Below are 15,696 nucleotides of genomic sequence, written 5' to 3' on the forward strand. Positions count from 1 at the left end.
AGGGATGAAATCCTATCAATGAATTCCTGAATAGAACAAAGGATGTGCATTGCAGTTCCTTTATCATAACTGTGCCCAAATCGCATGGCTCCCAGATCAAGTGTTGGAGCAGTTCAAGCATGTTTCATAACTGGGCTGGGCACCATATGGCAGCTTTGTTCAAGGTGGCCATACATTCAGAATGAATTTGTATTTTAACTGGTTCCAAGCAGATGGGATAGAGTAGAAGGTAGTAAAATGAATATGGTTACAAACTCAAAAGTTTGAGTACCAGAGTCTATGAAATAAGATATTCAGAATCATGAGGTGGAGGCAAGTCTCTTTACAGCTGAATAGTGGAAGCATTTGAAATGCATGCCATAACCAGAGGCTGTTGTCACAAGTAATTATAACTTGATGGACCTATCAAATGCAATAAAAGCAAGAGTATGGAATTGAATACAATAGGCTGGAATTTGCTTGATCTTGCATTTGTCCTAAGGAATGCAGGTGGCCATATTGACCTTCTATGGCTGTGTGGCTTCCAGTGACCTGGCCTTTCTGCACTGGTGGTACTGAGGCAAATTGGTCCATGAGGGACAACAAAATGGATGCTGTCAGAAGGTCTTTTCAGTTTCTAAATGTTTCTAATTAAGCAAAATGAAAAGCCTTGTTTTAATATTTGGGGAGAAAAAACAACTTCCACTTCTCCATCCAGATAGCAAACAAATTGGTGTTGCCTGACTCCAGATGCGGAGTGAGAGATCAAGTGTGACCTCCAGTGCATTCTGTACTTTTGTGTTGCAGTGTACAGGGGTGGAAGTCCAGAGTGCACTGATGCATGCACTGTGTAGTTAGCTGGCAATTCTGTACAGAATCAATTAAAAAGTACTTAAGCTTTGATTTTGTAAAAACTTAAATTGTGTCATTTTCCTCCCAGAATCATTTGTGACTATAACATGAAAATGTGGTTTGGTATTTCGTACTTTTTGGTGCTTCAATGCTGTTCATGCCTAGTTCTACTTCTATTTGGGGAATTTTGCGCTTAAAAGTAAGTAATTCTTGTTTTTTTAGCCAACAGGGTTATTGGCGTTCCTTGATAGCACAGAGCAAGTACCAGAGAAAGAGGTTGACAGGATGCATATCAGGGACAACTTAAAAATTGCAGCAGTAAGTCATGAATGTCTGTGTTTATGAAATGTCACCAAAAATGAAATACTCTTATAGAAAACTCCTTGAACTAGTAGAGAAAGCCATGTGAGAATGGAATAGCTGAGGTGGTTGCTCAGAAAAAAAGGCCATGGTGTGGTGATTTCTGGATGAGTAATTCAACACCAGTTCAGAGAACAGTATAATAAATTCTACCAATTTGGGAATTTAAATTATTTTTGGAAAATTTGATCAGTAGAGGTGACCATGGAGTTCAGGTTGTTTGAAAAATGGGTTCACAAGTCTCCTTTGGGGGGGGGGGGGGGGAACGAAAAACTAGTCATTTTATACCATTGAGTTTAAATAAGTGGGCTATTAATAAGACAAGTTCAAATCTCACCATGGAACTCAAATTTATGAAATAAACTTGGAATGAAAAGTTGGCATTAATGTGAACATGAAGCTGCAGGATTTTTGTTTAAAAACCCATTTGCTTCACTAATGCCTTCTATTCTCTCCTGGCATTCTGGTCTCTGATTCCAGAACTTTTAGGTTCTTAACTGTTCTCTGAATGATTTCTTTAACTATTTCAGTTTGAGGAGCATCGGAGGTGGGAGTTGGTGCTGGCCTTGCCAGAGATGTCTGTATTCCATGAATGAATAAGGAATGCTGGCCTTCCCTAGGAAAAAATGTGAATCCAGCCTTGTACCAGAGTTAACTGATGAACTCTTAACTATTGTAATACCCTGGAAAGCTGCCTGGTTGTAATAATCCAACTGCTGACAAATGGTGAAAGATGACCCATACCGATGTCTTGGTAGCCCATATGGGTAATAAACTCCAGCCTTGCTAGTAATTCCACCATCCCACGTTTTAATCTAGTATAAACATGGTGTTCCCAAAGAATGTGAACAACCTTTTTTTTTACATAATTAGATTGGAAGCAATGACTTGGGACACGAGGGAGCAGCTTCCAAAGTGCCTGTAGTTGGCCGCTGGGAATTGCTTTCAATTTCTTTCCTCTAAAAATAGTGTTCAGATCAAAAACTGCTGAAAATAGAACAAGCCAGCGACCAGCACACTCTGAGTAAGTCTTTACTCTGAGGCTCTCCACTCTTTGTCCAGTATAAACTGTAATTTCCTGTCACTTGAAGCTTCTATTCTAGATATTTTAGCCCCGAATAAAATTTGAAACATACAGACTACTTGAAAGCATTATCTGCTTGTACTTAAATTTCTTATTTTCTTAATCCATCAGGATCAATATGGAAAATTTGGTAAGGTACCAGAATGGCAACGCCGAGCTGGAAGGGCTGCTAAGGAGGTTGAAAAATTTGCCAAAGAGAAAGTTGATTTACTTTTATTGCACTGGAGGGACAGAATGGGCATTGTTCAAAAAGAGGTGAGAGGAGTTTCCTTGTGATAATACTGTGGGGAAATGACTCCAGCTAAGGACGTGAACAAGTGTTGGTGAATGGAGAAACAAGAGGTGGTAGCTGCTGGAATCTGGAGCAACGCACAAAATGCTAGAGGAACTCAGTGGGTCAGGCAGCATCTATGGAGGGAAATGGACAGCTGATGTTTCAGGTTGACCTGAAATGTTGACTGTCCATTTCTCTCCATAGATGCTGCCTGACCTGATTTCCTCCAACGTTTTAAGTGTTGGAGAATAACTGGAAGAAAGTTTCTGCTTGGAGAAGTTGTTTGCCACTGACTTAGTGGGACACCAACAGCACTAAGTTTTGAAATTGATTTATTCATCAAATCTCTGTGCACTTAAATACTTGATAAAAGTGGATTCCCAGGACACTGTTTAGTATCAGCCTAAGCTCAGTAATACCACAGATGTACAGTAATTGCCAGAACATTCTGGAGAGGTCGTGGGGCTGCGGGTTTGAGATAAACTCGCATATGGAATTTCGATATTGTTATGGACAGGAACTCCTGTGAATTGACTGTAAAAGTGGAGGGTGGGTAGAATAGAAGAGGAATAAAAAGGATCAACTTAACCTAGTATTTTCTAGTTGTGGTGTAAAACATCAATGAAATCCATTCCATGTAAAAGCATGTAAAGACTGAAGTTTGAACTTGGCATTTCCTTAAGATTTGTATGGGGTGAATATTGGATGGATTTTTGCATGGAGGCATTGCTAATCAGCAAGTTTTATATTTGATTTGTTAGCAAATACTGACTGCTTCTGTTTGCAAAATTTGGTTTCCTCCTGCTTTTAAAGTTAATTTTGTTTTTCCCTCCCATTGTTCTTGATTCAAAAGCAGGATAGGAACAATCTGGTGAGTAAAAGCTGCTTTTTATTGGCTTGTGCTCATGCATGTTGATGTGAATTGTCTACACTTAATGCAATTGCTTTTTGTACACTGGGCTGGGTCTCTCTGAAACGTACACTGGATGGTCAATTGTGGTTTTTAACCTGGTAATTAAAAAGTTGTACCTATCATTTCAAGTTTCTTGGAAGATGTTGGGAAGAGGATACAGCAGTGAAAATACTGACCTAAGATGTTCCCTTTTGAGGTCCTCCCTCTCACTCAGAATTGGTCTAGCAAGGGTGACAGCTGTACAAAAATATTATTTGCAGCATCCAAATTTTAACAATCTAATTTCAGGAGTCTGCTCTGAATAAGAAACAGGCTAACACTTTAATAACCCCCCCACCCTGAGCAATTAACCACCCACTGCCTATCAGGTTCCTCAAAGGTCCATCCAATAGGCCTGTGTTATAGGGTGATTGGTAATGTGAACCAATGAAATATTGCATAAAGTACTACAGTTAGAGAAGCCTAACCCATTGATTCTTGCATCTGGTGAAGTTTGCATATGGTAATTTTTTTCTTGCTATCTTGTTTTCTGTTGTCCTGACTGGTAGGAATTAAATATTCACTTATTTAAATTTTGAAGGGATATCTGGTGCATCTAGATTCCATTAGTTTCTAGTACGTCCATACACCACCCTTATGCAATGCATCATAATTTAGTTCTGTTATCACTGATTCTGCTTGCTTTGTGTCACACCTCTGGGGAAAATGTGATTTTATTTAACTATTTTACTTCATTCCTTGTCTACAGACTGGCTGTGGTGCACTCCACTTCTGTAGCCTTTGTGCCTGGTGTTGCTCTATCTGTGGAAAATTTGACATTGGCTTATTTAATTGCTTCCCTCAGCAGTGCCATTTATCACAAAGTGCTTTCAGCCCCTTGCTCTTAATGTAATTGGTATTGCCTTCCAACCTTCAGTAACTGACATAACTTGGATTGGCCAGCTTTCCTCATTTGAGATCCAAGATCGGTTTAGGAATACAGTGTTACAGCCTTCTCTTATGGGATGATTTTTTTTTGCTTTAAATAACCCAATATAAATGTTTTTTAAACCAAATATTGTTTTATACTGAGTGTGTAAAGTATTTCAAAACTGTTCCAGATTAACCTTAATGATAAAACTCAGAACATTAGCTCCTCTTTTTATTTTTTAAAAAAAGCAGAGGAATGTTAACCAGCAAAGATGAAGAAGAGCTATTCAGTCTCTCAAGCTAGTTTCACCATTATTACATTACAGCTGATTTGTATCAAAATTGCTTCTACCTGCCTTGTTCCCAACACACTTTGAAACTTTCATTAGGTTTGACTCCACTGCTTTTTGGGGCAAGAATTTTAGGTTTCCACTGCTATTAAGAAATGCTTCTTGCCAATCTCTCCAATTTATCGATGCTTTGACAGTAACTAGGGTGAATTATGAGGAACCAGTTAGCATGCATGGATTTCTATTTGATAGCATTTAACACATGTAGTTGTGGGAGTAATATTTTAGCAAGGAAAGGTTGACTTAAAGAATGGAAAAAAGGATTTGCAGATCAGTATTTTAAAAAAATTGCAGAAATTATGGAAAGATTAAGAAAAATAGGAAGCTAATAGATCATCCTTTACTTGCCTTGGAGTTGGTACAGATTCAATACACTGGGTTTATTCTTAAGATGGGGGTTTTGTCTTGTGAGAGATTTAAGTAAAACTGACTATACACACTGAAGTTGAGAATTTCACTGAGCTGTAAAAGATTTTAAGAGCAATTGACAGAGTTGATGCTGAGAGGCTGTCTTCTCCAGCTTGAAAGTATAAAAGCATGTGGTCCAGATCGGGGTGTCAGCCATTCAAGACTGACATGAAACATGAGATTTCTTTATTCAAGTTATAAATCCTAGAGAGCAGTAGATGCAAAATATAATATTTTAGATTTTGGCAAAAGGAATTGGGGGATATCTGTCCAGAAAGTGAAGGAGATAGAGACTTGAGAGATCTTGTGACCTATTCCCTCATTCTCATGTTCTTATCTTTGAGTAGCCTAGCTATTATTTTGTCTCTAATCTAGAGAGAATTCGCCCAATGCAGCCTGTGGTTGTGGTGAAACTTCCACCCTATTTATTGCAATAATATTGAAAAAGATCCATTTATTTTGATTTAGTTCTCTAATTTTCATATTTCATAACTTTTAAATCTTGCAATTCCTGGAGTGCCATTTAGAAAATCCTCCTTCTGTTTTTTCACTGCACCACTGTCAATGAGCTTAGAAATGTATCTTTCTTTAAAGTGATTTATGCAGTCAAAATGCTGATAACAGTACTGATCCCTACAAGCCATAATTTGTCTCGCTCTGCTAATTGGCAAACATGATCTCTATCACCTATAGCCCTATAAATTCCTAATCATGTCTATACATTGCCTCTACTTCTAGGCACATTCATTGTTCAGGCTTTTGTGTTGCTGAAAATTTAAATCCAAATAACTAACATCCAATTATATTTCCTTGTCTATCATAATAGTTGCCTGCTCAGGTTGGGTGTGGTTTGCTCTGTACCTCATGATCAGTTAAATTTTTTAGAAATGCTTGGTCATGCTGTCTCTCCTTTTCAAATAATTTTTACTCCTTAATAAAGGAAGCTTGTTCAGAACATGATCCTTGTACATTCTGGCTGGTAAATACCTTGACCATGTTTGCCCAGATTACAGCTAGAAGATGTAAAAGGGCAGTTTGTCAATCAAACACTCTTGATTTTACAGTATATGTGGACTTTTTATTGTCTGCACCTTTATTTTGAAAACAATACTAATGCTACATGTCTTTATTCTCAGGCTGCATGTCTCATATTTAACTATTCAGCACTTGTTATAGGTTAATCATGTATCCTCTTTAGAAAACATTTCAAGATATTTTAAATACAAAAGTATTAAGTACCCACACCGGAGGGTTTTGTGTAACATGCTTCCACAAATTGTTATAAACTGTTTGGTGTAAATATCTGTATCATTCGATTCATTGAATTCTTTTTCTTGGATTTGTAGAATCCTAACCAAAAACCAGTTATTTTAAGAAAAAGACGACAAAGGATTAAAATAGAAGCAAATTGGGATCTCTTCTATTATAAGTAAGGCATTAATATTTATTTTCATCCTTTTGTACTAGGGCAATATGTAGATACTGATGAAATGTCTAGCACTGTCTTCACTAGCCCCTTTGCCACCTCTGAAAATCTCGCAGGTATTGCAATATGTTCACATAGATATCTTGCTGAATTTGCAACTTAAACATGGTTCCATTTTTGCCACTGGTTGGAGGTTTAAGAAATGGAGTAGGAAAATAATGTCAAGCCTGTTCAGTATTCACTTCATTCAAAATTATGACTAATTTGTGATCAAACTCCATTTTTCTGCCTTTGAGTATCCCCAAACTTTAATCATCAAAAATCTATCAGTCCAATGCTTAAAATTAGCAATTGATCCAGCATCATCTACCATTGTGTATGTTCTAAATTTCTGCCAACCTCCTGGAAGTGTTTCTCAACTTCAATCAAGATCCTGGCTTTAATTGCTTCAAAGGCACAAACTGTTGTCTCCTTTTTTGTTTTACTTTTTTTTGTCTCTTCTTGACTGACCTTCATTCTAGGCACCCCAGTAAGGGGAAAAGTCTTCATGCTTCTACCATCTACCTTAAGATTCTTGTACATTGAGAATTTCTCACTCCTCTAAACCCAAGAAAGTATGTCTTTTCTGTTAACCCTCTATTTGTATGGTGAACTTTGTTTTTCAGGTATGTTTGGTATTACCACAATGTCAAGTCCCTGCAAGGTTATTTGTGCCTACTGCTAATGAATCTTATTTATCACAGTTGTCAAATATGTATTCTAAAATTTGTCCACCTTTCTCATAGACTGTCTATTCCCACCTAATGCTGTACTACTATCTACTTTAGTGCTATGCACCACTCCCACTCCTTTGTGAACCATATTTCTATTTCCACTATTGTATGCTGGCGCCCATTCCACTGCCAATTTAGTTTTTCTTTATTCCTAATCATTCCCAGCTTTTCTCTTGCTACCTGCTTACTGTTGATAAGCCTGTAAAAAGACTTCTTGTTGAATTTTTTTAGCTGCCAATCTTTTTACTTGGCCTATTTTCCTTTAAACTTCCTTTTCAGCTTCTGTGTTCAACTTGGTTCTTGTGTCATGTGTTATTTCATCTTTGCTGACTCAAACAAAAACTAAGTGCTGGAAGCATACAATAGATCAAGCAGAATAAGTAGGGAGAGCGAGTTGACATTTCAATTGGACCTGAGAAATGGTGAAGGTTTACTTATTGCAGCTGATCTGTCTAGATGAGATTGGAAGAAAAAAAATAAAAACTGGAATTGAGCAATTGACCTGAACAGATGCTGGAAACCTGATTATAAAACAATGCAGGAAATACTCTCATTGGATGTAACATCTGTGAAGAATTAGAAACAATATCACAGGTTGGGCGGCATGGTAGCATAGCAGTTAGTGTGACGCCATTACAGCGCCAGCGATCGGGTTTCGATTCCTGACACTGTCTGTAAGGAGTTTGTACGTTCTCCTGTGTCTGCGTGGGTTTCCTCCGGGTGCTCTGGTTTCCCTCCACATTCCAAAGACGTACGGGTAGGTTAATTTGGGTTTAAAATGGGCAGTGCGGACTCGTTGGGCTGGAAGGGCCTGTTACCACACTGTAAATAAAATTTTAAAAATTTAAATTTAATGACCTTGATCAGAATCGGAAATCTGGTTATCAATTGAATCGGGCTCCCCAGGTTTGTAACATGCTGGTCGGAAGATACAATGCTGTTCCTTGAGCTAGTTGGGCTTTGCTGAAACAGCATGAGGAAAAGGAGTCACTGGGATGGAAAATTTAAAGTGACAGGTGGCTGGAAGCTCAGAATCACCAGGATCCTCAAAGACATCCTTTTCTGACGAGCACTGTCGTATCCTCAATCAGTTCTGCACTCCAGACTTTATCCTTATGTGTTTATCAGGCATGATCTACCCTTGACAGATCCATGAAGGCTGTTACTGAACAGCTGAAACTTTGCAAAGTATTCAGTTACTTTATCCTTAATTATAAACTGGAGTAACTTCTCTACAAAGGATATTGATACCAAGTGTTTAACTGCGACAACATGATAGCTTGCACTGTGCTGAGCAGCATTAGTGTTATGGATGGCAGTTTGTTGCAGCAGTTGCAGCTGTTGCCTTATTGCTCCAGGGAACTGGGTTCAATCCTAACCCTGGGTGCTATCTGTGTAGAATTTGCATGTGTTCAGGTACTCTGGCTTCCTTGTGCATCCAAAGATCTGCTGGTGGGTTATTTCCCTGCTGTAAATTACCTCTTAATGGCAAGAAAGAAAATCAAAATGATAGGTGTGTGAGAGAATGAGTTGCAGGTGTACAGGGAAGGGAGGAGGAACAGGACTAAAATAATTTCCTTCTCTGGGACCTGGCATGGGCTGAATGGCTTCCTGTGTAATAGGAATGTTGCTAGTTGGCAAGCAAAAATCAGGAACCTGTATCCTCAAGGGACTGAGTCTGGATCTGTCCTGTACACTTTCAGGAAACTGAAGTAAATTTATTAATCTTTCATCTGGTAATATCTTGAATTCCCTGGAGGGCTTGACTATTTGGGACTTAACCAATTAAAATCTAATACCACTGAAGGCCTCTATCTTTTCTCCCCTGATAAAATTCTGTGCAGGCAGTAATTGACAGCCATACAAAATTTGTTTTGCTTTTAAATTACTGCACATGGCTTTGAAAATGCAAACATACTACTGACCAATCCCATTTATCTACAGAATATGCTGATTAGCAGCCTGATGGTGATTTAAAAAAAACATTGGCAAGCAGATGCATGGGTAAAAGTATGACCAAAAAAAGGTGTATGCTGTTACATGAGGGAAAATAGGGATTTTGCTGAAGAAATAAAGGGCAAACCTCAGCTCAGTAAATGTGCAGTTGCCAGTTCTGTGGTTTGTGGCAGAACTATTTATCAGAGCAGCCATGCAGTTCAGTGAATGCAAAACTGAAAACTTCACTTTCCTGGAACAATACAGGCCACTAACAGAAACTGTAAAAATGAAAGCAAGATGTTGCTTCCAGAATTTAAACAGAATGTTGTGAACATGCAGCAGGTCTTCATGTTAATTCACCCACCCCCCTCCAACCACCCCAGGTGCTGACCTGAATGTTTCCAGCATATTGTTTTTCTGATTTCAAACATCTGCCATGTATTGATTTTTTTTGACTTGTGAATTTGGCCAGTGGTGCATTCTGCATTGACCTAAGTGCAAGGGCCCCATGCTGAGGTGCTCTTTAAGAGCCTCCAGCAGCTTGCTGTGCCATATGTATGCTAGCTTTACAGCATGTATTTGCTTGAGATATTCAAGTGATTTGCAATAAATTGAGCCTGGTGAGTAACAAAAATAAGTAGGCATGAACTTTGCCAAAAGCCCCAGGATACAAGACAATCTAGTTGTACGTATTCTTTTGATGCTCTATAATGAGAAGCTCAGATTGGAAGGATATCGAATAAGAAGTGTGTAATTCCCTTGATGGCAATGTTGCTTGGAAAATTTCTCATTATGTGGTGAGCAAAAGATACTGATGGTATTTCTTACTGAAGTTTTCAGGAAAAAAAATTTGACATGCACTAATGAAAACCAAGAAACCCTTGAACTGATTCAGAACTTTAAACAACAGATTCAAGTCCTATTTGTAACATGCTATTAAAATCTAGTTAGCATTTATTGCAATATTTGTTTGAGGAAATGATGCTTAAATGCAGTTCTAAATTTCATACAGTAATCTAAAAGTAATCAGTCATTCCTCCTAGATTTCAGATGGATCATGCCAAATCCAACTTAATCTGGAATTACAAAACAAGAGAAGAATTAAGAGATGCTTTTGAAGCAGAAATGAGAGCGTTTAACATCGATAGAGAGCTGGGCAATGCCAGTGTTATCTCATGGAATCACCAGGAATTTGAAGTAAGAGAAAATTCTATTCTAAATTAATGCGTTATTTGTCTTATTCTGTTCCATGAGCCCTTTGTGTGATAAATGTGGCTTTCAGTAACAAATGTCCATTTTCTTTCTTATTCCTTTATCTCTGCCTCTCCCTCTTTCTCTCCTCCTCAACGCCCCCTGCCCTCCTCGGACTAATATGGTTGAGTTGTTTCCTACCTTTTATTCAATAAGCCATTCTAAAATGTAAGAAGGCCAAAGCCAGTGCATCTACTATTTGTACATAGTGCAGACTTTAGGGTCCAAGGATTTTATCAATGTGTTCTGGTTAGTTACTCCAGTATTAATTCATGGTGTTCGTAAGTCTTCCATTCTCAATGCCTTTTGGTTACTTATAATACTTGAGTTATGTCTGGTCTAATATTGCACATAATGCCTGTTCTATTTCCATAATCCCTATTGTGTGCAATTCTGGTCACCATACTATAAAAAGCATGTGATTGCATTGGAGAAGGGAGACTATTGTCTGGATTGGAGAGATTAGATAGTTTGGGTTTGTTTTCCCTGGAGCGAAGGAGGCTGAGGGGTGACCTGATGGAAGTTTACAAAATTTATAAGAGGCATAAGTAGGGTAGATGGTCAGAATTTTTTTCCCAAGGAAGAGGGCATAGGTTTGAGGAGTTTTAAAGGGGATCTAAAGGGAAGGTTTTTAAACAATGTGGTTGATATCTGGAGTGTCCTGTCAGAGGAGGTGGAGTCTGATATCACTACATTAAGGCATTTAGATAGGTACTTAAGTAGGCAAGACGTGGAAGGATATGGTCCTAATGCAGGCAAATGGGATGAGTGTGGATGAGCAAAAACGTTGGCATGGATGTGGTGAGCTGAAGGGCCTGTCTCTGTGCTGTAGGACTGTGACTCTATTATTTACCCCATTACTATTTACTTGTTTACTTTTACTAATCTTTGCATATAAAACTTTCGTTATAATAAATGAGTAAATCGTCCCTTTTCTGAATTGTTTTATAAAATTCGCCCAATCCCAGAGTTTACTACACTTTACAAATTCTTGTTTTCATTAGATGAATTTTATTGTCTAATTTCAGTTGCAACCAATTAAGTTTTGTCCTTAATTGTTTCTCCAAATGTGGGTAGGACAAACTAAAAGCTAAAGTGAATATAGGAATTTTCACTGGCATTAAACAGGGTTTTCATTTTTCTAAAACCTACTGGATAAGTGCTGAAAATGTGTATTCTGGTAACAGTATTTTGATGCATATTGCACCAAAGCTGAAGAAGAATTAATACTGACCAAACCAGACAGTGGGAATCTCAGGAGTCTACTGTATGAAGGATTTTGTTATTCTTTCTGGAAGTATGGTTATGTTATGCAAGACTGTTGTATCTAATGCAGTTGCTACTTTCAAATAATTTGGGAATCTTTCAGCACTGGTTAGCATTTTCCTTATTCAGGTTAAGTACGAATGCCTCGTAGATGAAATCAAAATTGGAGATTATTATCTGCGTCTGCTCTTGGAAGAAGGGGAAAATGAAGAGATCGGTGCAATCAAGAGATCGTAAGCCTGAGTGCATATTACACATTTCTTTGCTTAATTGTATTTTTCTTCTTTGTATCTTTTTTCAATGTGTGCATTTATTGCAGGTATGAATTTTTCAATGAGTTGTATCATCGCTTCTTGCTTACTCCTAAAGTGAATATGAAGTGTTTATGTTTACAAGCTTTGACCATTGTTTACGGCAAATGCTATGAGGAGATAGGACCATTCAGTGATACTAAATACATTGTTGGAATGCTGGACAGGGTGAGCACAACAACTCTTTTGAACTTCCTTCATAGCTTAGTGTATCTTTAAAGAAGCTGCACGTGGGATGTGTTTTCCAAATGGGCGAATTCTTTTTCATTGCACTACAACTAAACCCATTTAATGTAGCCTTGGAATTGCTCTTCATTTGTTTCCTCTAAAACAATGCTGCTGGGGGTGAAGTTGGACCCATTTTCAGTGTTTTGGAGATTTACAAATAGAAGTTAAAGCTGTTGCAACTTGCATTATTGTACTTTGCAAAATGTCACATTTTTTGGACAGGCTAGTGCACAAGTGTTACATTAAAGAGTATTATTTTTCTTGATGTACAGTAGGGCTGCTCAATTACAAGCTGTGGAGCTTGTGCATTAACTACAGTTTTTTGATTTGGCTGCAATGGTTATTTGAGTTTCTCAGTAATCTGTGTGCAAAAGTTAATCACAAATTGTACTAAGTGCTCTGGTTTGTAATTAGACTTTGGCTCCTAGTGTCTCTCAAATCATTGAAGCATTTAGACAACACTAGCTTAGAACAATGGAAACTTAAGTTTTTGTTTAATTGATGTGCCTGTTTGTTTTCATTGGATTCCTTGTGCAGAATGTTAATTTCTTTCTGTTAGGAAGGGCAGTCTGTAAAATGTCAGATGTTTAGTTAAAGGTTAACAAATTGATATCCAATAATTCTCCCATTTTATGAAGGAAACACATTCGAAATGCTTTATCATTCAAATAATAAGTATTGTGTCACTGTCTCCAACAGCTTTGTCTTGTGTTAAGGTGTCATGTGGCATTCTGAATCAAGTGATTTTTGAAAGTGGTCCACATCATTTGGGCACTTGATCTAAGTTTGATTCTACAGAAGACTCGAAACAGTAGTATCATTAGTGAATTGAACAAGCAGAATCTTTGCTTTTCCATGAGGCCTATGGATGGTGCTGTTTGTCATTTGATGGCATTATGGAGAATCTTGCATCTATAGATATGGCTGTTGCCTAACTGGCTAGACTCAGTTCTTGTAGATTCCACCTTTGGCCAGTGGCATCATATTACTGCAGTTTCAGATTCCACTTAAATTTAAATTTTTTTAAAAATTTTATTTACAGCGTGGTAACAGGCCCTTCCAGCCCAACGAGTCCGCGCTGCCCATTTTAAACCCAAATTAACCTACCCATACGTCTTCTGGAATGTGGGAGGAAACCCACGCAGACATGGGAGAACGTACAAACTCCTTACAGCGACAGGAATTGAACCCCAACCGCTGGCGCTGTAATAGTGTCGCGCTAACCGCTATGCTATTATTATTGTAGATATTAAGCAGTTTGGATCCTGCAGTCAGATATTATCAAGATCTCATTTATTAGATGGATATATCTGGGCATGTTTCAAGACTGTTTCAAAAACAATGAGATTGTGCTGTGCATGTCTTGAAGACAAGCTTTAGCAACTGGCAGTCTTTGCACTTGAGTCCCTTTTTGGTTTCATCAGTTCGTATTCTGCCTTGGAATCATTGACTAGATAAGTGCAAAGGGAATGCATGTGAGCTGGGGAAAAATTCTTATATGGGATCATTGCTATAAGAGAAGGTTTTATGCTAGGGTGACCTTTTAAACCTTGTTTATAAAATTGAATATAAGGTAGGCCCTTTTTCCATCCATTGGAAGCACCATTTGAAACTGTGGATATTATTTGTGAAGTGACTAAAGGTGATCTAAATGTTTGGATTGACCATTAGTTCCTCAAAAATACTTCTGATGCAGCATCACTTTAATATTTGTGGAAATTTATAAAGGACTACACCATAAACTTTTTTCATTATCCCTAGTTTTTTCAGGTCAGTGAATTAATTGCATTGAAAGCAAGAAATGGCAAGACTTTGCTACTGAAATTGCTGCTTGTCATTTATCACTTCTGAACAACTACTGCTCAGTCTTTTGCTGTTGAACTCATTGTAATAATTGACACTCTATTAATGGAATCTAATCACTGAATGCAAGATGCCAATCTGGTCAGTTTAGTTTTTTAAAAGCTAAAAGAATTAAACTTAGTTAAATTACTTTGTCAACATGTACAATTTGTGGCGTAATCCACAGGATTTGACACATAGAAAACTATTGCTGCAGACATTTCCTATTATGCTGCCATAAAAAGTAATGTGATAGTGACCAGATCTGTCTTTGTAAGATCAGTTGAGAGAAATTGGTCAGGACTCCAAGGGATGACTCTGCTCTTGCTATGGGATCTTTTAAGTTCCATGCAACGAGGCAAATGAGTCCAGAATTCAGCTACTCATTTGAAAGACAATATCTTTGAACAGTGCAGCATTGCAGTGCCAGCATGGACTTTCGAGTTTTTCTCTAGAGGGAATTGAATTCTTGACACTTGAAGCGATAATGCTAGCCATTGCCTTGTCAGTTGACTCTATCTGTACAATCATGTACAAGATCTGTAATTTTAACAGAAGGGAATATTTTAGGTTGTAGATGATACTGTATTTGAAATATTAGCTAAAGGTTAATCCTTCAGCTTGGATTTCATGTAGATGAAAATTTCAAAGTACATCACAGCTGACGTTAATCTTGTGTTTTTCCAGTGTACAGACAAACTGGAGCGGGATAGACTAATTCTTTTTCTAAACAAACTGATTCTTAACAAGGTGAGGAAGTATCCAAATTTTCAAACTGTTACTTGGCTAACTGATAAGCGGTACATGGTTATTGTTATACCTTTTTTAATATCCAATTAATGTGAAATATTGTGACTGAATAAATATACTCCAATCATTAAAGTGAATGCCAGGAACTGCCATTTGTTACAGAAAAATGTTAAGGATATCATGGATTCCACTGGAGTGAGAATCCTTGTGGACTTGCTTACTCTGGCTCACCTCCACACAAGCAGAGCTACTGTTCCATTGCAGGTGAGTATAACTGATTCACCTCCCATTTTATGTTAAGGGTGATTTGATATTTAAGAAATCATGATGGTCATGTTTGATTTCAGAGCAATGTTATTGAAGCAGCACCTGACATGAAGAGAGAAAGTGAAAAAGAATGGTACTTTGGCAATGCAGATAAGGAACGCCGTGGTCCTTACAGTTTTGAAGAGGTATGTTTTATTGGGATGGAATTTATTGCCTCACCCTGGGTAAACTTTATAATAGCAATTCTCTAAATGTAGCACCACTTGCGTCACAGCTTATGGAAGAGTCTTCATCAAAATGCAATAGTGCAAAATATAAAGGTATTAAGGGTGGTTTCTTTGTCTGTCCTATTTTCTTTATCCCCCTCATTGTTCTCTAGTCTCCCTTTAAATACAACCGTGCAATTCTTTAAAATGTTCAATCCCCATTATTTGGGGATTCTATAGCTAGAGAGCCCAATCTAAACTTTAGACTGCTTGTTAAACTGCTTCTGTTTATTTGGAGAATAAGTAGGC

The 15,696-nt window shown here is 37.8% G+C and overlaps 1 protein-coding gene across 5 annotated transcripts in view; it reads left to right on the plus strand.

Moving 5' to 3' along the window:
- LOC127570492 (dnaJ homolog subfamily C member 13) overlaps positions 1 to 15,696 on the plus strand; it is a 118,693-nt gene that overhangs the window by 43,153 nt on the left and 59,844 nt on the right. For 3 of the 5 annotated variants that reach the window (XM_052016122.1, XM_052016125.1, XM_052016126.1), the window contains exons 19-28: positions 1,054 to 1,149; positions 2,387 to 2,530; positions 3,403 to 3,420; positions 6,476 to 6,558; positions 10,310 to 10,463; positions 11,913 to 12,016; positions 12,103 to 12,262; positions 14,852 to 14,914; positions 15,077 to 15,178; positions 15,262 to 15,366. In XM_052016122.1, the coding sequence (XP_051872082.1) occupies positions 1,054 to 1,149; positions 2,387 to 2,530; positions 3,403 to 3,420; positions 6,476 to 6,558; positions 10,310 to 10,463; positions 11,913 to 12,016; positions 12,103 to 12,262; positions 14,852 to 14,914; positions 15,077 to 15,178; positions 15,262 to 15,366 (1,029 nt within the window). The remainder of the gene's footprint in view (positions 1 to 1,053; positions 1,150 to 2,386; positions 2,531 to 3,402; positions 3,421 to 6,475; positions 6,559 to 10,309; positions 10,464 to 11,912; positions 12,017 to 12,102; positions 12,263 to 14,851; positions 14,915 to 15,076; positions 15,179 to 15,261; positions 15,367 to 15,696) is intronic. The other 2 variants (XM_052016123.1, XM_052016124.1) reach the window with 2 other exon arrangements.

This window comes from Pristis pectinata, chromosome 5 (genome assembly GCF_009764475.1).
Source record: "Pristis pectinata isolate sPriPec2 chromosome 5, sPriPec2.1.pri, whole genome shotgun sequence".
Lineage (NCBI taxonomy): Eukaryota > Metazoa > Chordata > Chondrichthyes > Rhinopristiformes > Pristidae > Pristis > Pristis pectinata.